Raw genomic sequence first — 19,822 nt, forward strand, 5'->3', positions numbered from 1 at the left:
CCGCCGGCTGCCGGCGGCCAGGCCCCGCCCCCGCCCGCTCCTATTGGCTTCGGGCGGCCGGGCCCCGCCTCCCACCGGCCCCGCGGCCCCGCCTCCCCTTCCACGGAAGCGGGCCGCCCTGTCACTCGGGTAGCGACGCCATTCACTCCGCGCCGGCGCCGCCCCGCCCCCTCGGCGCTGTCCCCGCCCCCCGGGCGTCATGCCCCGCCCCCTGAAGCTGTCCCCGCCCCTTCGGCGGGGCTCCTCTGCCGGGGCTCCGTCCCTGCAGCGAGTGTCCTGCGGTTTTGGGGGCGAGCGGGGGGTCCCTGCCGGGGACCCGCACCCTCAAGCTCCCCCCCGGCGACACCGCCCGGTTGGCTGAGCCCCAGGGCCCCCTGGGGGCGCTGCCTCCTCTGGTCCCCCCAAGACCCCTGGTGCCCGGCCCCCCGGGCACCGCAGCCGAGACGGCGTCGTGGTGACGGCGGATGGGTGGCTGCTTCCCAAATCACGATCAGCTTGTTCGGACCCTCGGGGACCCTCGGCCAGCTCCCGTGCGGGGCACGGCATCTGGTCCCATCCCACGTCCTTTGGGGGGCCCAGGGACCCGTGCTGGGCTGCGACTGGGGTAGTGGCTGGCTGGCTGGCTGGCTGGGACAGGTGGGTGCGGAGGGGCCCATCCTGGTGATGCTCTAAAGAGCTAAAACCTGGTTTTGTGCCGAAACTTCATTTTGCGCATTCAGTCTCTTTCCTCTTTGGCACCCGGGGAGGTGTGGAAGGACAGTGGGAACACTCCTCAGCTGGTCTCTGCGAGGCACTGGCTCAATTCCCCAGGGACAAGCAGCCAAAGAGTGTTGCCATGTGTGCCCAGAGGATCCTGGAGGGGCTGCTGACTGCCGGCAGGCAGTCTGCCTTTTGGAGACAGAGGGCTTGGTTTCACGCTGTGACCTCTTACCGTTGCTCTTGTGACTTCTGACATCCCCAGGCAGGAGCGGCTGCGCAGCTGGTGGTGCGGGCAGGAGGCAGAGCTGCCCTTCCTGCTGGGGACATGGAGGGGACGATGCTGCTGGAGTCAGAGCGTCGGTGGCTTTGTAGCTCCTGAGCTCGGCCACGTCGGCCCAAAGCAGCACAGGATCCTTGGACAGTGGGAGGCAGAAAAAGTGATTCACCCCGGCGTGGCCCTGCAGAGGGGAGGGAAGGCTTCAGTTTCAACTTTGGCTTCGGCTTTGGCGTGGCCTTCTCCTTCCCTCTGTTTCACAGCCCAGCAGAGCAGCTGGTGCTTTGTGGCAAAGATGAAGTGCGTGGACAGGCGTTGTCCTAGACCACTGGAAAGAGTGGCTGTCCTACCACTCTCCGGAGGGTGCTGGGTCCTCCTCCAGCTGAGGTGTCTTCTTTCCTGTTAGACCTCAGGAAGAGGAGAAACCTCAGCCTGCAGAGCATCCTATAGCTGGGGCTCCTGCTTTGTCTCTGCCTGAGCAGAGTCCTTGCTGGGGACTGAGTGTGACCTCATCCGTGCTCTCGTCATCTGTAAGCTCAGCCGTGGTAGGTTAAACCTCGACTTCAGCCTTCCTCGTCCGAGGATGAGGACTGTCTGATTTGCCAGGGAGGAGACCAGGGGGCTGGTGTCTTTGCATGGGCCTTGAAGGACTGTGGGGACAAAGCAGCAGAGGTGAGGTGACAGCCCCATATCCCTTCCAGGCAGGGCACATTGCACCTCATGATTCCCAGGGCCAGGAGGGAACCAGGGGGCAGATGGCTCGGCTGGAAGCTGCTGGTCAGGAATACGCCCCTCCCGAAACACCCCTCTTCCCACAGATGTGCTGGGAGCAGAGCCCCCCTTGCCCAGGCTGGGGGGGGAGCTCCATGCCAAGGTCCTTCCTCCTCCCCACTGCCCTCACTCACTCTCTCTGATGTACTGCACGTTCTTGTGCTCATCCACATCCCGTCCAAGGAGTCCTGGGGGGACACAGCATGTCAGGGACCCCACTGGCCATCAGGAACCCACCACCCAGCCTGTCTGGCCACACAGTTCCCTGGGGAGGGCTGACCCCAGGGTGCAGCATCGGGGAGGGGATGGATGAGCCTCCTGCTAGCCCTACCTGTGCGGGCAGGAGTGGGAGAGAGTGAAGGGGTGCCCCACAGGTCATGCACCGGGACACAGGGACCCTGGGAGAGAGAGGGACCCTGGGGCTAGGGGCTCACCGATGAACCTGACAGCCTCCCGCCGCAGGGGCTCCTGCGGGCTCTGCAGGTAGGTCTGGCTCTGCCACAGGTAGTCCTTGGCCCTGTTCCTCTTCCTGGCCAGCTGGAGAGGAGAAGGGTGCAGAGTTGGCACAGAGGTGGCCCTCCCATTGGGCCATCCCCCCACCAAGGACCACCCTTCTTCCCCCCAGCAGGACATTCCCAGCTCTCTGCTCTCCGCATTGGGGTTCGGAGGGAGCAGAGGGCTCCCAAGCAATGCTAGTGTGCCATCCTGGTGGCGGGGTCCCCTTTGGGACCCCGGAGGTGAGGACAGCCTGGAGCAGAGCCTGTTCCAGGAGGGTGCATGCAGCTGTGGGGACACTGCCCTTGGTCCCCTCTGCTGGGCACGGGGCAGGGCTTACCCAGGGCAGATCCCAGGGGTGTTGGAGCTGTGCTTACCAGGCACTCGCTGATCCTCCATGCCTGCGCTGTCTCGGCCAGTTGCACCAGCTGCCCCCACTTCAGGAACTGGCCAGCGCTGCAGAGGGCTTCCTGGGAGGCCTGGTGAGCAGCACAGATGCTACCACCACCATGGGGGGCACAGGACCCTGTGTCCTCCCTCTTGGTGGGGCTCAGAGCCTGTCCTGGCCCATGCAGGGAAGATGCACCAGCTGGGGACTGATGCTGCCAGCAGGTTCAGCACCCCAGGGGAAGAGAAGGGAAGCCACCCGCTCTGGCTGGAAGCCTCTTGGGGCTTCAGTGTTTCAGCTTTGGTGGCCCCAGGCTGCTGTGGAGCCGTAGCCCAGTCTCTGGGGCTGCAGGGACCCATGCCAGGGGCTGTGTGGAGGGAGCTGGGTGGGAAAGGGACCCACCTCCCCATCCATCCAGGCAGCAGGAGGAAAAGGGCAGCAGTGGGCAGGGAGGGGGGCTCTGCCTGTTCCTAGGGACTCAACAAGCTAGACCTCACAGTGCAGTGTCAGCATTGCCCTCCCCAAAGGACCAGTCAGGTTGGGAATCCCACCTTGGCCACACTCTTGTCCTGGTCATGCAGGTGAAAAAGCAGCGGCAGCAGGCTGTCCCACACCTTCTTCTTCATCTTCTTCTTTTCAGCACCCACCACGAGCCCCACTGCGATTTGGAAGAAACGGATGGAGAGCTCCCGCACCGTGTCCAGCTCCTGGGGGAGGGGGGGAGGAGGACCTCAGCCCCAAGCCCATGGCAAGCAAGGGGCTGACATGGAGACGGACATCTCCAAAACGGCTGCAGGCAGCTCTGCTCCAAAAGGGAGCAAGCTGCGGCATTCAGATGGTCTGCCCAGGGGGACTGGGGTCTCCAGGGCTGAGGGCCAGAGAGGGAGACCCTGCAGAAGGCTGGAGGATGCTGCCAGAGCAGGGTGTGCATTGGTGGGGCTCAGCACACCTGCTGCCATCCTGCCACCACTGTCCCCCGCTGCGGCAGGGAGGCCGAGCCGGAGTGAGTCCTTAGTGGGGAGTTTGTGACACAGCACGGAGCCACCGAGGGCAGCAATGGGGTCTGGGGACTGCGGGGCAAAGCATCCTCCTGCAGAGCACAGGGGCTGCAGTGGGAGGTGTGAATGGAGGTGCCCAGTAAGGGGGGCATGGGGCTCTCCCCCAGCCTTACATTGTTGAAAAGCAGCCGGAGCTTGTCAGCCAGTGCCAGGGCAGTGAGGCTGAGTGTCTTCCCCTCCAGCAGCTGGAGCATGTTGCCAAGCACGGGCAGGGCCGCGGCGCTGGCATCACTGTCATCACCCTGCAGCTGCTCCATAACGTACGGCAGCAGGACAAGGGCTTTCCTTTCCTGTGTGAGACATGCCACCTCCTTTTTGTAAAGGAGCCACCAATCACAGGGGTGAAAACCCTCTCCACAAACACCGGCCTCCCCGCTGGCTTCTCTGCAGGCAGTGCAGGTTACGAGGGCAAGGTCCCGGCAGACAGGGCTCACCGGCATGCCCATGGGAAGACCAGGGCACAGAGGAGGAGGACAGACAGCGCTGGCTCCTTGCCAGCCCTTTGGCTGCCCCCTTCTCCACCAGACCCCCCTGGATAGGCTGGTGGGCGACTGGCGCTGCCTGGAAAGCTGCCCAAGCTGCCAGCAGCCCCTGCCATGGCTGCTGTGTTTCACCCTGGGGCTCAACACCTCACGGCCAGGCCCTGCAGACCCCACGCTCAGGCCGGTTGCTCTGCCGCCAGCATCCCTGCTGGGACGTGCTGGCAGTGGGAGCCTGTTCCCATCAGCACTGCTGCTTCTCTCCTTGGCATGGCACAGCCATGGGGCAGAGGGCCGGGGAGGCAGGAGAGCTGGCAGCAGCCAGCACAGCTCACAATGCCCAGGAAAGCCTGCGCTGCCATGTTACCCAGTGTTCCACCCTGGGCTGCTGTCCCGGCTGCCCCCTACTCACTGTGTCAGGCCTCTCAGTGAGCCTGAGGATGGCCCTGAGCACCAGGCTGGGCATCCCCAGGCACTGGCTCTGCAGATATATGGGGAAGATTTCCAGGGCACAGTCCAGCTCTTCACTGAGGTTGGTACAGTCCAGCATCTGAAACACAGGCAGCGGGAGCTGGTGAGGTGCGGTACTGGCTCCAACCATCAGCTCAGGACAAGGACGCAGGGCAAGAGCAAGCCCAGACAGAGGCAGCAGGGATTGCAGAGAGTCCCCATGCCCCACACCACAGCACATTGCTTGCTCATCGGCTCCTCCATGGTACCAACCAGAGCCCACCCACTGCCCCAGCTTTCCCCACAGCGGTGGGCATGGGAGAACCGAGCGTCGGGGGGAGCTTGGAGTGGTGCCATCAGGCTCACCTCAATGAAGAAGACCATAGCGACCATCTCCCAGGTGGGGTCCTCTGTACCGAGGAGCTCTGCCAGATGGCAGAAGATGGTGGAGTGCAGGGGACTTGGGATCTTCATCATCTCCCTGACGGGGAAGGAGGCACTGTCAGGCCTGAGCCAGGCAGGCACATCTTTTGGGGGTTTGCACCAGCCTGGACATCACCAGTCTGTACCACTTTCTCCAAGTAATGGGGACCCCACTGCCATCAGCCCCAAGGGAGGGGGTGGCATGGGGTACCCTGTCCCCAAGGAGCAGGGAGAAGGGGCTCTCACCTGGCGATAATGCGCACTCCCATGAGGTGGGTCTGGGAGCTGAGCAGGGTGTCCCAGCCACCCTGTGCCTCGATGGCCAGTACCTTGCTCTCAAAGCCCATGCTGCAGAGCAGCACTCTCATGGACTGCACCGCAGACCTGCACAAGGAGAAATGCTCAGCTCCCACCAGGACCCCTGGCTTGGCTCCGGGTTGCTAGCAGGGATGAGAGGAAAGGGATGGAGCACCTGATGGGAGTGAGCCAATCCTGTTGGTGCTCTGTCCAGAAGATGTGCACCTCCTGCAGCGTCAGCTCCGTGGTGAATGACACTTGGAAAAGCAGCGCCAGGAAAAGCTGGGGGAAAATTGCCTCCACCTGCCACAGGCAGACAGACTGCAGGAGGATCTCGCTTATCGCCCTGGCTGCCTGCAGAAGACACCCAGATGCCGAGATGCCCCCTCACTCCTGGGGAGGTCAAGCCTTGGAGTGGGCAGGGAAGGGGAGCAGGGGCCCCGGACAGCTGAGATCAGCCCCGGAGGTCAGCAAGGCTTCATCCAGCAACTCACAGCCAGGGAGAGGATGCGCGGGTTGTCCTTGGTGGAGGTGGAGGTCTTGCGCAGTGACTGGTTCATCAGCAAGCTGAGCAGCTCCCTCAGCACCTTCTCCGCAGCCTGGGGCTCAGACATCATCGCCCTCCACATGGCCATGGCGATACTGCAGGGACCCGGGGCTCTGTCAGCAGGGACACCCCAGAGGATGGCTGGGCTGAAATCCCTCGGGAGGGTCTTGGGGCCCCTCTCCTAGTGTGAGAGGAGCCCCAAGGGCTGGTGGTCCCCTTACTGGGTGCACATCGGGGAGCACTGCAGCAGGCTGGCCACCACCTCTCTGGGGTGTTTGCCCATAAGCACCAGCAGGGCCCTGTCCAGGCTTCCGAGGGCTACCACCGCCCTGACAGAGGGCCTGCTTCTGTAGATGGCCCACACGACGTTCAGCACCTGGAGGGGAGACACAGGTGGGAGTGGGGATGTCAGCACGGTGAGCGCGGCCATTTCCCCAGCTCCCACTGGGAGCTGCTTCCGTTCCTATTGCAGTATGCCAGCTTGAGACGGCGTCAGTGCTAGCCAGGCACAGAGCCAGGGGAGGAACAGTCCCCCAGTGGGCTGGAGCATCAGCTGTGCCACCCATGGGCTATTCACCTGCCCCGGCTGGAAGGCATGGTCCGCCACAAGGACATCCACCATGTGGGCAGCCAGGCTGATGCTGTAGGCACTTGGGGCTCTCAAGCTCTTCATAGCCATGAGGATGATGTCTACCCGGTCAGAGGGCTGGAGGTATTTTGTGAACATCTGCAGGATGAAGGAGAGGAGGGGAGATTTGTTGCCTAGAGCATCACCCAGAGCATCTTGACTGTGCAGTGAGAGCAGGACACAGAGCCAGGCTGCACTGGGGAGGAGACTGATGGTAGGCATCAGGGTCCCGCAGGGAACTGAAGCTCCCTGAGGGCCTTTGCCTAGCCCCTGCTCAGGAACAGTGTGAGCCCCTGTCATCCCCATGCATCGGGTGTCCCTTCACTCACACTGAGCCAAAGGCACTTCTTACCAAGAAGATTTTGCCGGTGTGGCTGGTTTGCAAAAGCTGCCAGGGCTGCGTTGCTTGCCAGTCCTCCTGGAGCTGCAGCTGCTCTGTGTCATGCAGCCCGGGCCACCTGCCTGGGGAGGAGCAAAAACAGGGTGCTCAGAGAGAGGGTGCAGAAGTGGAGGTGCAGTCTGAGACTATTGGGCAGAAAAGTTGCTGGCAAAGAAAAAGGGCACCAGACAGGTCCAGGGAACAGATACCCAGGGAGGGTCCAGGGCTATTGTGAGCGGGGGCAAGGCGAAATGACTTTTCAGACTGCAGGCAGGCAGGCAGGTTGGATAAGGCTTTCTCTCGACAAGGAGAGTGGCCCCTGACTGCCCATGTCTGGGGGATCCAGCCTGACACAGCTTGTCTTACTTCTCTGCTGCAGGACAAAGGTGTGCAGGTGATGGAGAGCTTCTGCAGCCTCATGACAGGTCCCCTTGTCCTTGCAGGTGCAACAGAGGGTGAGGTGCCCCACCAGCTTTCCCAGCATCACAAACTGATGTGTCTTGGAGCACTGATGCCTGAGGACTATGGCTTGTGCAAAGCAGGGGCAGACCTGGGGGAAGAGAGGCAGTGTGAGCACAGGGTGAGCCCAGGCACAAGGTGAGCCCCAGCTGCTCCCAGAGCAGCTAGGCAGCAGCCAAGAGCAGGGCAAGGTTGCCGGACCCAGGTTCCTGCCTGTGCCTGGGGCAGCCCTGACCTGCCCTGGGAGAGAACATTGACAGGCCAGGGGCAGGGCAAAGACCCCTGCTCCCGACCTGCTGGCTGGGTGCCCAGCTTCCCTGCGAGGTGCCGGGGCTCAGGGGCACAGGGACAGGGCACTGGGGCTGCCCAGACCAGGAGCTCGGTACCTGCGGCAGGGAGTAGATGGTGATGAAGTGGGCCAGCCTGGCAATCCGTGCCATGGCCCTCTCCTGTACCTCTGCCAGCTGGGAATTGGTGAAGGGCAGCAGCAGCTGGGAGGAGAAAAGCTGCTGGTGTGCCAGGGAGGTGGCAGGGCACAGCATGGCACGGCTAGGCTTGCTCTGGGGCAGTGCCTGGGATGGGGCATGTGTCCTTCTTGCCCCTCACAGCAACCTGCTGCGGGCAGGCAGGTTGCTGCATCCTGCTTCTTCTGCTGCCTTCCATTCACTCCCCACCAGAAAACATCCCTCTGCCTCCCACCCAAGGACTCCAAGGCTTTGGGGTGACCACCTCACTGGGGACCTGTGGTGGGGGCTCTGGGATATGGCCCATGGTGAAGCTGGAGGGGGAAAGCCCCAGGGCTGGGCTCCCCTTGCCAGACAGGCAGGTCCATCTGGGAGGCAGTGTTGGGGAGGATGGGCAGCGGGCAAGGCTGCAGAGGTGGGGTGGGCTAGGGCAGGAGAAGGGGCTCTGGTGGCAGCCAGGAGGCAGGGGGGTGGGTGGGGGGCATGGCTGGAAAGGAGGGACATTCCCTGCCCCCCTCCTTGCACCAGGTGCTGGGGGCGGGCACCGCTCAAGCCAGGGGTCACTGCCCATGGGGACCCTGTGCTAAGGCCAGACCTGCAAGATGTTCTGCAGCTCCACGATGCCGAGGGTGCCGGCGCTGCGTACCAGCACCTGCAGCATGCTGTCCATCGTGGCCAGGGTCTGTGAGGGGGATAGAGTCTTGGGGGCAGCCCTGGAAGCCTGGCAGGGGATGGCCATGGCCCTGTGGTGCCCAGGAAGGGGCCTCGCAGCCAGGGAACTCCCCGTGGTTCACCCCCTGGCAGACCTTGGAGTAGAGTGAAGCATCAGGGCCCTGAGTGTCCTCCTGAGGAGGCAGGTGGAAGATGTTGCAGAAGCAGGCATAGAGGAGGCTGCTTTTCTTCTCCTGCAGAAGCAGCCCTGCTCTGCTGTGGGGACAGAGGAGGAGGCAGACCCTGGGCTTAGAGACCTGAGCTGAGCCCCATGCCACGGGGGACACCTCAACCCCCCCATGACACTGGCACTCGCCTTTGCGGGGAAAACCCTGTGGCACTCCCTGCCCTGTTCTCTGCCTCCCTCTCAGACTCAGGACTGGGGATGCTCCCCACCTGGGACTAGTGCCATCGGGGCCACCAAGCTGGGGGCTGGGGCAGGTACCTCATGGAGGTGATGGCCAGCATGGCTTGCTGCTGCACCATGATGCCCTGGTGGCCAGCGGGCTCCTCTTGCAGCAGCACCTGGGGAGCACAGCAGCATGGGACAGCTCAGGACGGGGCAGTCTCCTTCACCCAGCAAGAGCCTGCGGGGCTGGCAGAGCCCAGGTGCCCCCATCCTGGCACCCCCTCCCCACCCAGCAGCCAGTGGTCCCAGGCCCCATGGCTGGAAGGGCTGTGCCCATCACAGAGCCACAGGCTGGCCAAGGGACCTGCAAACGTCCAGCCAGGCCACCCAGGTGGCTTTGGAGCATCTCCAAGGATAGAGACCCGGAGCAGTGCTCATCCGCAACTCCCCTGCCTGGCCAAGCCCTCACCTACCCCTGGGGCTGTGTCACTGCCTGCTGCCCCTGCCCCTGCCTCAGCCTGACTGGCCGTCCCCTCACCTCAATGGTCTCCACCACCTCCAGCTGGCAGAAGTAAAGCATGTCCCACACAGTGGAGTCCACACCGGTGGTGCTGCAGATGGTGCAGACGGAGGCCAGAAATCTCAGCTTCTGGGCCTCTTCCTGCCAGCCGGGGAGGAGACAGACAGACAGACAGTGTCAGGGCGGAGAGACAGCCAGGTGGGGGGCCCAGCACAGCCCCCAGCACCTTCTGAGCATGGGACAGGGGCCTTAAGACAGGCTGAGAGACACGGGCACAGCCTCAGAGAAGTGGCCACGGATACCTTTGGTCTGCTCCTGAGGAAGGCTCGAATGATGTCCAGGGTATTATCTTCCTCCCTGGGCACAGCGAAGGCGGAACAGCACAGATCTGGCCAAGAGAGAGCAGGCAGGGCTGGGGGGCAGGCAGCGGGGAAAACCCGAGCCCTCTGCCCAGCTCCCAGGGATGCCACGAGCCCTTGCTCAAGGCTGGAACACTGGTGTCCCCTGTGTGCCCCAGGGGAGAGGGTGTGATGCTGGAGGGCAGCACAGGGAGGGGGCCCTGGTGTGCTCTGGTGAGGGACACGCTGGCACCAGGGCACAGGGAGAGTCCCTGTCCCAGGAATGCCATAACAGAGCTAGCTTCCTGGCCACTGCGCTGTGGGAGCTCTGATGCCAGTCTGGCTGGGGGATGTGAGCCTGGCACAGGACGGGGCAGGGCAGGGTGGGCAGCCCCCTGCTCCACAGCAGCCGCACACTCACCTGCCTGCAGCAGCTGGACCTTGCACATCTCATCGGGCTTTGGCCCAGAGCTGGGAGCCGGGGCAGCTCCATCCTTCTCCTCCCAGGCCTGCCTAAGGTGGCCAGGAGGTCTCTCCACCATCCTGCAGGAGGGAGGGAGGAAAGGGGTGAGGAGGACCCCCTGCCACCCCAGGGGTGGTGGGGCAGAAGTGGCTGTGCTTGGGGGCTCCTCGCTCCCATCCTGTCCCAACACTGTCCTCCCAGACACTGTGGGAGCAGAGCTGGGTGACACAGGGTGTTGCAAAGTACCCCAATGTCACTCCCCTAAGCCCCCTGATCCCCCCTCCCCAGAACCCCTCTGGCTGCCCCGGAGCACATGGACGCCTCCTCACCCTGGGGGGACAGGACTGGCTCCCTCTTCCTCCTCCTCCTCCCGCTATGGGGCTGGGGTTTGTCTGTATGGGGGCATCCCCCTTGTCGCAGAGACCCCTCTGTCCCCTGTCCCTTCACTCCCAGGGCCTGGTGCCGCCCCCACCTATGGCCAGGCCGAGCCGGGGCGCAGGCCCCAGCCCCTCAGGCACGCCGAGGCTCTTCCCTCGTCCACACGAGGCCCGGGACAAAGCCCGCCGGGCTCCCCTCGCTCGAAGGCAGGTGGGCACACAGGGACACCAGAGGCCTTCCCGTGCGCTCAGCCGCAGCGACCTGCGACTGTTGGGGTCAGCTGGGTCCCCCCAGTTATGGCTGCCGTGGCGGGCGGCAGGGTTCCACCAGCCCTTGGCTGGCACCAGGGACGGGGGGGGTTCCCCCCCTCTCCCACTCCCCGAGGCCTACGGCCCCGTTGGGCCCAGCCCGGGCCTGCTGGGCCGTCCGAGCGGGCGCGGGGGCCTGGCCCGGCCCGGGGTGCTGGGGGGCGGCGGTACGCCCAGGGTGGTAGGGCCGGGAGCGAGGTGGCGTGGGCACAGAGGGGTCGGTGCGTGGGGACGGGCGGGAGGTGAGGCGAGAGGCCTGTGGGCAGCGGGAGGCTGCGGGTCGGCCCACGGCGGCGGGGAGCAGGGCGGACGGCGGCCCGGCGCAATGCGCATGCGCGCAAAAGGGTGGCGTGAGGGGACGCGGCCTCCGGCCGCCAGGGGGCGCGGTTCGGGCGCCGAGAAGGGGCGGCGGCGGAAGTGAAGGCGCGGCGGCGGAAGTGAGGGCGCGGCGGCGGAAGCGGCGCCGGCGGCGGCGGGGCCGGCAGGTCGGTACGGGCGGGAAGGGGACGGGAACGGGGAGCGGGGGAAGAAGGAAGGGGGAAAGGGGAGGGGGAGCGGGGTCCGGTGATGGGTCAGCGATAGGGTCGATGATGGGGTCAGGGATGGGTCGATGATGGTCAGTGCTGGGGTCAATGATGGGTCCAGTGATGGTCAGGGATGGCGTCAATGATGGGTCCAGTGATGGTCAGTGATGGGGTCAATGATGGGTCTAGTGATGAGTCCGGTGCTGGGGTCAATGATCAGCTCAGTGATGGTCAGGGATGGGGTCAGTGATGGGTCCAGTGATGAGTCCAGTGATGGGGTCAATGATCAGCTCAGTGATGGAGTCAGTGATGGGTCAGTGATGAGTCCAGTGCTGGGGTCAATGATCAGCTCAATGCTGGGGTCAGAGATGGAGTCAATGATGAGTCCAGTGATGGGTTCAGTGATGGGATCAATGATCGGCTCAGTGATGGAGTCAGTGATGGCACCAGTGGTGGGTCAGGGATGGGGTCAATGATGGGTCCAGTGATGGGTCCAGTGCTGGGGTCAATGATGGGCTCAGTGATGGTCAGGGATGGGGTCAATGATGGGTCCAGTGATGGTCAGTGATGGGGTCAATGATGGGTCCAGTGGTGAGTCCAGTGATGGGGTCAATGATCAGCTCAGTGATGGAGTCAGTGATGGCATCAGTGATGGGTCAGGGATGGGGTCAATGATGGGTCCAGTGATGGTCAGTGATGGGGTCAATGATGGGTCCAGTGGTGAGTCCAGTGATGGGGTCAATGATAGGCTCAGTGATGGAGTCAGTGATGGCATCAGTGATGGGTCAGGGATGGGGTCAATGATGGGTCCAGTGATGGTCAGTGATGGGGTCAATGATGGGTCCAGTGATGAGTCCAGTGATGGGATCAATGATCGGCTCAGTGATGGAGTCAGTGATGGCATCAGTGGTGGGTCAGGGATGGGGTCAATGATGGGTCCAGTGCTGGGGTCAATGATGGGCTCAGTGATGGAGTCAGTGATGGGGTCAATGATGGGCTCAGTGATGGGTCAGTGATGGGCTGGGGGCCACTTGTTTGGGAGGTCCAGCCGTGGGGTGGGCGCAGTGATCAGCTGGGTGGTGCCGTTCAGGTTTGTGCACTGTGTGCGGGTGTAGCATGGTTTGGAGCGATGGGGGGTGCAGGCAGGGTGGGCTGCCCTGTGCAGGGGTGCAGTCTCTTTTGGGTGCTGGGGGAGGTGCCCTGGACAGACGTGTCATTCATGCTGGGGAAGCAGAACCAGGCGCTGCGGTCGGCCGCGAGCCTGGGCTGCTTCCTGCCGCACTGCCGCGCAGGCACTGGCAGCGCGGGAGCCGGCAGCAGCAGGCAGGGTGAGTGTGAGCAGAGTGAGCGGCGGGAGCAGCGGACAGGGTGAGAGGTGGGCAGGATGAGTGCAGGCAGAGTGAGCAGCAGGCAGAGTGGGCAGCCCCATGCCCCTGGGCAGGGCCCGGAGAGGGGCAGGCATAGGGAGGAACCAGGCACCCGGGTGGTTGAAGCTTGGTGCGGTACCGCAGGCAGAAGCGGCAGGAGGGCAGGCATGAGGGGGGCTTCCCCCTTCACTGGGGCCCCCCCTCCAAGTGCAGAGGGGTGCTGGTGGGGTCCCAGCATGGGTTTGCTGGAGAGATGGAAGGAAAAGCATCACCCACCTGGGGTGCTGATGGGGCCTCGGGGAGCTGCCTGGCCTCCAAAGCAGGGAATACAGGCTGGGCTGGGAGCCAGGGGCCTTGGCGCTGGGGGGGTGACTTTTGGGGGCACCCTGAGGGGGGAGGGGGCAGGGCCAGACCCTCCCCCCACCACAGAGGGAAGCAGGGCAGTTTGCTCAACCCCAGCTGGTGAGCCGGTGCAGCGGTTCCTCCTGCCCTCTGCCTGCGGCTTCTCCTTCGCAAGGGGAACGGCTGCCATGCTGGGAGAAGGGTCCCTGCCGCTCACCAGTTGTGGCAGGGTCCTGCCCCCTCGGAGGCCAGCAGGGCCCCCCCTGAGCCCTCGCACTTGGCGTGGCATGGCTGGGGTCTGCTCAGCTCCACAGCACTGCAGCCCTCTTTTGCAGGCCGGGGATACATGTGTGATGAGCTGGCTGGTCTCAGGCAGGTGCCCAGGTGGCAGGAGCTGGTGGCAGGCCTGGGGAGGGGGCAAGGCCAGCCCTGTGCTTCCTGCCCCTGCCCCTCTGCTGGCTCAGCAGTGCCAGACCTGCCCACAGGTCCCACAGCACGGGCACCTGGAACTGGAACCACGCGCCGCTTCCCTGCCGCGGTGCTGTCGTTTGACCTCGGACCCGCCGCTAACCCCTGCAAACCCATCTGGCCGTGCTGCTGGGGAGCCATGCCTGCGCCGGGGCCGGGGCAACACACGCAGCCTGTCCCCTGCAGCCTCTAAGCTGTGGCCTACTTGGTCTCCTGTCAGTGAGAAGAATGGGCTCCATGTCGGAGGAACTCAGCCTGGTCCCTCTGCACCGGAGGCCGGAGCTGCTGGAGGCCTGCGCCAAGCTGCTGGGCGAGGAGTGGGGGAAGAGCCGGGCGTCGCGGCTCCACACGCTCCAGCGCTCCTCGGATGCCTTCCCCATCTGCCTGCTGCTGCTGCGGAGCCGGGGCCCCGCCGAGGCCCTCGCCGCCCAGGAGGGTCCCTGCCAGCTCGTGGGCCACGTCCGGCTCTCCCGCGTAGCCGGCCGGCCCCGTGACCTTTTTGTGGAGAGCGTGGTGGTGGCCCGGGCGCTGCGGGGCCAGGGCTATGGGCGGCAGCTGATGGAGGCCACCGAACGGTGGGCCCGGGCCCGGGGCTTCAGCTGCCTTCATCTTACTACCCACGACAAGCAGCATTTCTATGCCCACCTGGGCTTCGTCCTGGGCGAGCCGGTGCAGAGCGTGGCCTTCCTCAGCCCCGCCATACCCGCTGAGGTGCTGCGGCTCTTCTCCACCCCTCCTGCCACTGCCACTGCCACCGCCACCAGGCCAAGGGTGCCCTCTGCCCCCGCTCCTTGCCTCCCACCCCCTGCCGCTCCCCCCCCGCCCCCCCCGCCAACTGTGATCTGGGCAAGGGGAGTCCTGGCCGAGAGCAGCGGGCAAAGCCTCCTGGAGACCCCCCACCACGACGCCAAAGGGCTGCCCATCTTCTGGATGAAGAAGGACATCTGAGGGGCCGGGGCCCCGAGCCGGTGATTAAAAGCAGTGCGGGCAGGGGCTGCCTGCCCCAGTGCTGCCTGACTGCCTGCCGTTCTTCGGGGCTGACGCCAGCTCTCCCAGCCTCCCTGGTTTGCCCTGGTCCCATTGCCAGGGTGGGTGCTGGCGGGGATGCGGATCCCACACCCTGCCCTGTCCGGGCACACTGGATCCGCTCTCGCCCGGCCCTCAGCTCACCTGGCCGGAGCCCTGGAACCACCAGCATGGCAGTGAGCTGGGCCCATGTCGGGCTCTGGGGTTGGGACTGGTCCCGGGAGCGCTGCCCGGTCCCACCAGTGTCTCCTCCACCCAGAGGACTCGCTGTTGGGCAGCTGGGGCTGACAGCATGCCGTCTCCGCCAGCGTGGCTGCCACTGTCCCCACTGAGCAGCCTGGGGAAACCGAGGCACACGATGGCTGGAGGGGCACCAGGGGGAGGAGGCCCCAGGAGGGTGAGGTGGGCTGCAGGGTCCCCTGCACTGCACCACGAGGGGGGCAGGCAGCCAGGCCCCCGCTCCGAGGCAGCTGACAGCAGCGAGGGCCGGAGGCGCGGGAGCAGCAAGGTCAGGGAGAGCGGCTGGGCCCGGTGCCGGGGGATTAGCGCTGTCCTTGCTGCGTCACGCGGTCCCCGGGCCCATCTCCGGCCTAATCCCCTCGCCCCGGGCAGCTGGCCGGCACCAGGCAGGGGCAGCCGACCCCCCCCCCATCCCTGCCCAGCCTGGGGGGCAGAGCTGCCCCTTTGGCTCCACCACACTTCTCGGGGGACTCCGTCCCTCAGCAGGGCACCCAGCCTGGCTAGGCTCTGCTACAAAATGGGGAAGAAGGGGGTCACGGTGCCCCCGCTACGGGGAGGGCTAGGAGCCAGCAGGGAAACTGAGGCACCGGTGTCGGCAGCTTGCAGTGCCACACCAGAGCCGTGCCATGGCTGTGGTGGTGCAGGCAGGGGCTGTGCGCACCGGGGCGCAGCAGGCAGAGGTGCCCGCTGGTGGCACTGAGGCACGAGGTGCCTGAAACCCTCCATTTGCTGAGTCCCATGGGATTTTGGGGTGGGCAGCACGTGCCTGTGGGGCAGCTCAGCCCCTGTGGCCGATCCTAGCCCACCACGTGCCAGGGTGGCAGCGCCAGCACAGCCAGGGTGCACACTGCGCCCTGCCACTTCACCCCTGCCACTCTCCTTTCCCCGCAGGGTGCCGGCCCCGCAGGCAGCCGGCGACGCAGGATGGTGCCGGCGCTGGCGCTCTGGGCCTGCCTGGCGCTGGGCACAGTCGGTGGGGAAAGCCCGGCACCGGAGCCCCTGGCGGGTGGCCAGCCCTTCACTGTGGTGTGGAACATCCCCACCGGCCGCTGCCAGCGCCGCTTCGGCGTGGGGCTGCCCCTCAGTGACTACGGCATCGTGGAGAACCAGGATGGCCGCTTTGCCGGCCAGAACATCACCATCTTCTACAAGAACAAGTTTGGGCTGTACCCCTACCTGTCGCGGCAGGGCGTCCCCCGCAACGGGGGCATCCCCCAGCGGGTCCCACTCAGCGCCCACCTCGCCAGGGTGGCCGGGGACATCCGCCTCCTCCTGCAACGCGCTTTCCGCGGCCTGGCCGTGGTGGACTGGGAGGAGTGGAGGCCCCTCTGGGCCCAGAACTGGGGAGCCAAGCGGATCTACCGGGTGGCCTCGGAGCAGTGGGTGCGGGACCGGCACGGCCTCCTGCCGGCACGGCGGTGGCTCCGGCTGGCCCGGCGGGAGTTTGAGCAGGCGGCGCAGACTCTGATGGAGGAGACCCTGCTGCTGGGACGGACCCTGCGCCCGAGGGGGCTCTGGGGTTTCTACCGCTTCCCCGACTGCCTCAACGGCAACTGGGCCAAGGAGGACAACTACACCGGGCAGTGCCGGCCGGCGGAGGTGCGGCGCAACAACCGTCTGGGCTGGCTCTGGGCCGCCTCGGCGGCCCTCTACCCCAGCATCTACCTGCCGCCGGCGCTGCCGCCCGCCCTGCGCCGCCGCTACGTGCACCACCGGCTGCGCGAGGCCCTGCGCGTGGCCGCCTTCGGGGCCGACGGCCTCCTGCCCGTGGTCGCCTACTCCCGCCTCTCCTTCCGCCGCTCGCACAGATTCCTGGAGCTGGTAAGCACCGCGGGGCCAGGGCTGGCAGCGGGTGCGCTGGGGGTCCTGCTTGGCACTGGGACGCGGCCCGTGCCCCCCAGCCCGGTCACGTCTGTCTCTCTCCCTGGCAGGCTGACCTGGTGCACACCATCGGCGAGAGCGCGGCGCTGGGTGCGGCCGGACTCGTGCTCTGGGGAGACCTGTCGTACTCCCGCTCGGCTGTGAGTACGGCCCCTTGCTGCACTGCGGCTGGCACGCGGCGGGCAGCAGGAGGTGGCGTGGGCATGGGGTGTACAGGACGGCCACATCTCCTGTGCCCCCCGGGGAGGGGTGGCCGGAGGGACCCCAGTGCCGAGGCAGGTTCTCACTGGTGCTTCCCCCCCCGCAGGAGAGCTGTGCCAGCCTGCGCCACTACCTCACATCCACCCTGGGTCCCTACGTGGCCAACGTGATGGCAGCAGCCCGGGAGTGCAGCTACGGGCAGTGCCACGGGCACGGGCGCTGCGTGCGCCGGCAGCCCCATGACCTGGGCAGCCTCCTGCACCTCGGCCCCAGCGCCAGCCCACCGGCCTCTTTCCGCTGCCACTGCTACCGTGGCTGGACCGGCGAGGGCTGTGCCCAGCGGGTCCAGACTGGCCCTGCTGCCTCCTGCCTGGCACCCACCCACACTCATGGCCTCTACGGGCAGAATGATCTCCCGCCCTCCGACACCTGCCTGCCACGGGGCACGTGGGGCTGGTGACCGGGGCCAGGGACCGCCATGGTCCCCTACCCTAGCAGTGCTGCTGCCTGGTGCTGCCTATGGTCTCATTAACTTAAATAAATCCTCCTGACACAGCTGGCATGGTCCTTGTGGGCAAAACTGGGGGGGCTCCCTGGTGCCCCCGGGCTGGGCACAATTGCCGTTGCTGCTGAGAGGCAGCGGAGACCCCAGTTTGGCTCTGGATGGGCCCACTGGTGTCTCAGTTTCCCTGCACAGGCTCTGCCCTGATGCCACAGGGAGCTGGCAGCCCCTTTTTCCTTGAAGGAGGGGCATGGGGCACTGCCACAGGCTGCTATCCCTTTGCCACGCTGGCACCATGCTGCCGGGAGCCCTGACTGCACCGCTGGGCCCCCCTCCCCACGGCTATTTTTATCCACCCCCCAACCGTGTTTCTCACTGTCCTATTTTAAGCGGCGCAGTTGGCGCACTGGGAACCCAGTGCCCAGCTCCCAGGGGCCCCACACTGCCTTGCTGCCCACTCACGCTGCCCGGGCACAGGGAGCCATGCCCAGGGAGGCTGGAGAAGGTAGGCTGGGGAGCGGGCTGGGGGCTGGCGGGGGCCTTGGCACCCTGGGGGGGACTGGGTGGCACGATGCCGTGGGGTTGGGTTGGAAGCAGCGGCCAAATGCTGCACTCTGCTGCAGGGGCTGCAGGCAGAGATGCCTGCCTGGGGAAGAAGGGGGTCCTGGAGGGCTGCAGGCACAGGGCAGCAGGGTTTGGGGAGGGGGGCAGGTACCTGGCTGGCATAGCCCCCTGCACCAAACCTACAGGACCAGCCATGACCCCAGGCAGGGGGGAGCGGATGCAGGGGAGATGGGGGTACCCATGGGCCAGCCCCCAGCCAAAAGCAGAGACCTGGGGAGGGTCCGGCAGGACCCTGGGCACCATCTGAGGCCCCCCAGCCCTGACGCCTGCCAACCCGGCTGGCGGCACGCACCGCCCCGCCGGCAGCGGCACGGCGCCACGCTGCCCTGCGACACGCCACTGACCCCGGGAGGGATTGGGAGTGGGCACAGTGCCACCCTGCCCTGCTCCGCCACGGGCACAGCGCCTGGGCCCTGCCCGCTGCTCAAAAACATGCAAACACCCCAAAAAAAAGCCTTTTCTTCTACCCCAGTGCAGGTATGGTTGCTTCCCTAGATGGTGCTGGAGCCATGCCTACTTCCAAAAAGCCCCCTTGCTCCCATGGGGAATGTGCCCACCTGGACGGTGGGCACCAGGATCCCCTGGCACGGCACGCACCCCACATCTCCATCCGTACACCCCTAAGCAGCGCATGAGCACGGTGCCCACAGGGCAAGCCGAACCATGCCGCGGGCTGGAGCTGGCACTGTCCTGCCCCTGCCCCACCAGCTCCCAGCTGGCCCGGGGGGAGCCCCAGCCAGCCCCGAGGTGCCGTGGCTACCTGGGGCCGGGGGGGGGTGGCACATTCCTGCCCCCAAGCCAGGGCCAGATTCCAGCCCCACTAACGAGGCTCTGGGATCGTGGCCACCAGGCAACCACTAACCGCTCCGATGACAGCACCGGGGCCGGGGGGGGGCACAGCCAGCGCTCGCCTGCCCGCGGCCGCAGGGCTGTGCCGAGGGAACACCGGCGTTGGCTGCCTGCCCCGGCACAGCACCGGGCTGGCGTCAAAGCTGGGGTCACCTCCGGGAAGGGTCTGGTCCCCATAGGGGTGCCCGGGGCAGGCAGGGGCTGCCAGCAGGGCCCACGCTCACCCTCTGCCTCCGCTCCCAGCAGACGGCATGGGAAGGGCCGAGGGTGCCGCGCCGGCAGAGCCCGGGGACCCCGACGGCAGCGAGACGGGAGCCATCAGCCTGCGCCCCGTGGAGTCCATCAGCGACCTGCACTGGGCCTCGGGCGGGCAGAAGGGCGCCGAGGGTGAGAGCGGGGCGAGGAGGGGCCGTGCCAGCCCCGGCCGTGCCGGCGGCTGGGCTCTGACCTCTTCTCTCCCCTGCCCGCAGGCAACGGCCCGGCTCCCTCCAGCAGCCTGCGCAGGCCACCGCCTCGCCCCGTGCCCCCCGGCCCCCCGCCGCTCCTGCCCACCCTGCGACCCGTGCCCGCCGCCAACCCCTGCCCCTGCCTCAGCCCCAGCCACCCCCTGCTCCTGGCCCTGCTGGGGCTCCTGGCACTGGCGAGCCTGGTCCTGGCCACGCTGGCCATCTACCTGAGTGGTACGTGGCGCTGGGCAGGGCGGGGGGACGCTGCGGGAAGGCCAGGCCACCCGTCCCTAGCGTGTCCCCATCCTCTCCCCGCAGTCCTGCAGAGCCAGTCGGTGCGGGCGCTGGCCCAGTGGCTGGAGAGCCAGGAGGACGCCATGCGCCAGCTGCGGGCAGCCAGCGGGCAGCTCTGGGCTCGCCTCAACGCCAGCGCCGAGCCCGGCGGGCACCGGTGAGCCGCTCCCAGCCCTGCCT

At 66.2% G+C, this 19,822-nt stretch overlaps 3 protein-coding genes across 4 annotated transcripts; all 3 read left to right on the forward strand.

Annotated features, from left to right (window-relative positions):
• Nucleotides 1-11,303: 11,303 nt before the first annotated feature.
• NAA80 (N-alpha-acetyltransferase 80, NatH catalytic subunit) lies at nucleotides 11,304-15,875 on the forward strand. Its single transcript, XM_075052902.1, has 3 exons — nucleotides 11,304-11,363; nucleotides 13,800-14,547; nucleotides 15,737-15,875. Exon 2 carries the CDS (start codon nucleotides 13,808-13,810, stop codon nucleotides 14,525-14,527), a length of 720 nt encoding a protein of 239 aa, XP_074909003.1. The 5' UTR covers nucleotides 11,304-11,363; nucleotides 13,800-13,807; the 3' UTR covers nucleotides 14,528-14,547; nucleotides 15,737-15,875.
• Nucleotides 15,770-17,477, forward strand: HYAL3 (hyaluronidase 3). Its single transcript, XM_075052901.1, has 3 exons — nucleotides 15,770-16,666; nucleotides 16,777-16,866; nucleotides 17,034-17,477. Exons 1-3 carry the CDS (start codon nucleotides 15,770-15,772, stop codon nucleotides 17,385-17,387), a joined length of 1,341 nt encoding a protein of 446 aa, XP_074909002.1. The 3' UTR covers nucleotides 17,388-17,477.
• A 352-nt stretch (nucleotides 17,478-17,829) lies between these two features.
• LSMEM2 (leucine rich single-pass membrane protein 2) lies at nucleotides 17,830-19,811 on the forward strand. 2 transcript variants are annotated; one of them, XM_075052880.1, is made up of 4 exons: nucleotides 17,830-17,934; nucleotides 19,146-19,289; nucleotides 19,373-19,582; nucleotides 19,667-19,811. In XM_075052880.1, the coding sequence occupies exons 1-4, from the start codon at nucleotides 17,913-17,915 to the stop codon at nucleotides 19,801-19,803; spliced, it is 513 nt and encodes a 170-aa protein (XP_074908981.1). In that variant the 5' UTR covers nucleotides 17,830-17,912; the 3' UTR covers nucleotides 19,804-19,811. The 2 variants fall into 2 exon arrangements, with proteins under 2 accessions (XP_074908981.1, XP_074908982.1); XM_075052881.1 differs by having other exon boundaries at nucleotides 17,841-17,934; nucleotides 19,149-19,289.
• The last annotated feature ends 11 nt before the right edge of the window (nucleotides 19,812-19,822 follow it).

Source organism: Buteo buteo, chromosome 21 (genome assembly GCF_964188355.1).
Source record: "Buteo buteo chromosome 21, bButBut1.hap1.1, whole genome shotgun sequence".
Taxonomy (NCBI): domain Eukaryota; kingdom Metazoa; phylum Chordata; class Aves; order Accipitriformes; family Accipitridae; genus Buteo; species Buteo buteo.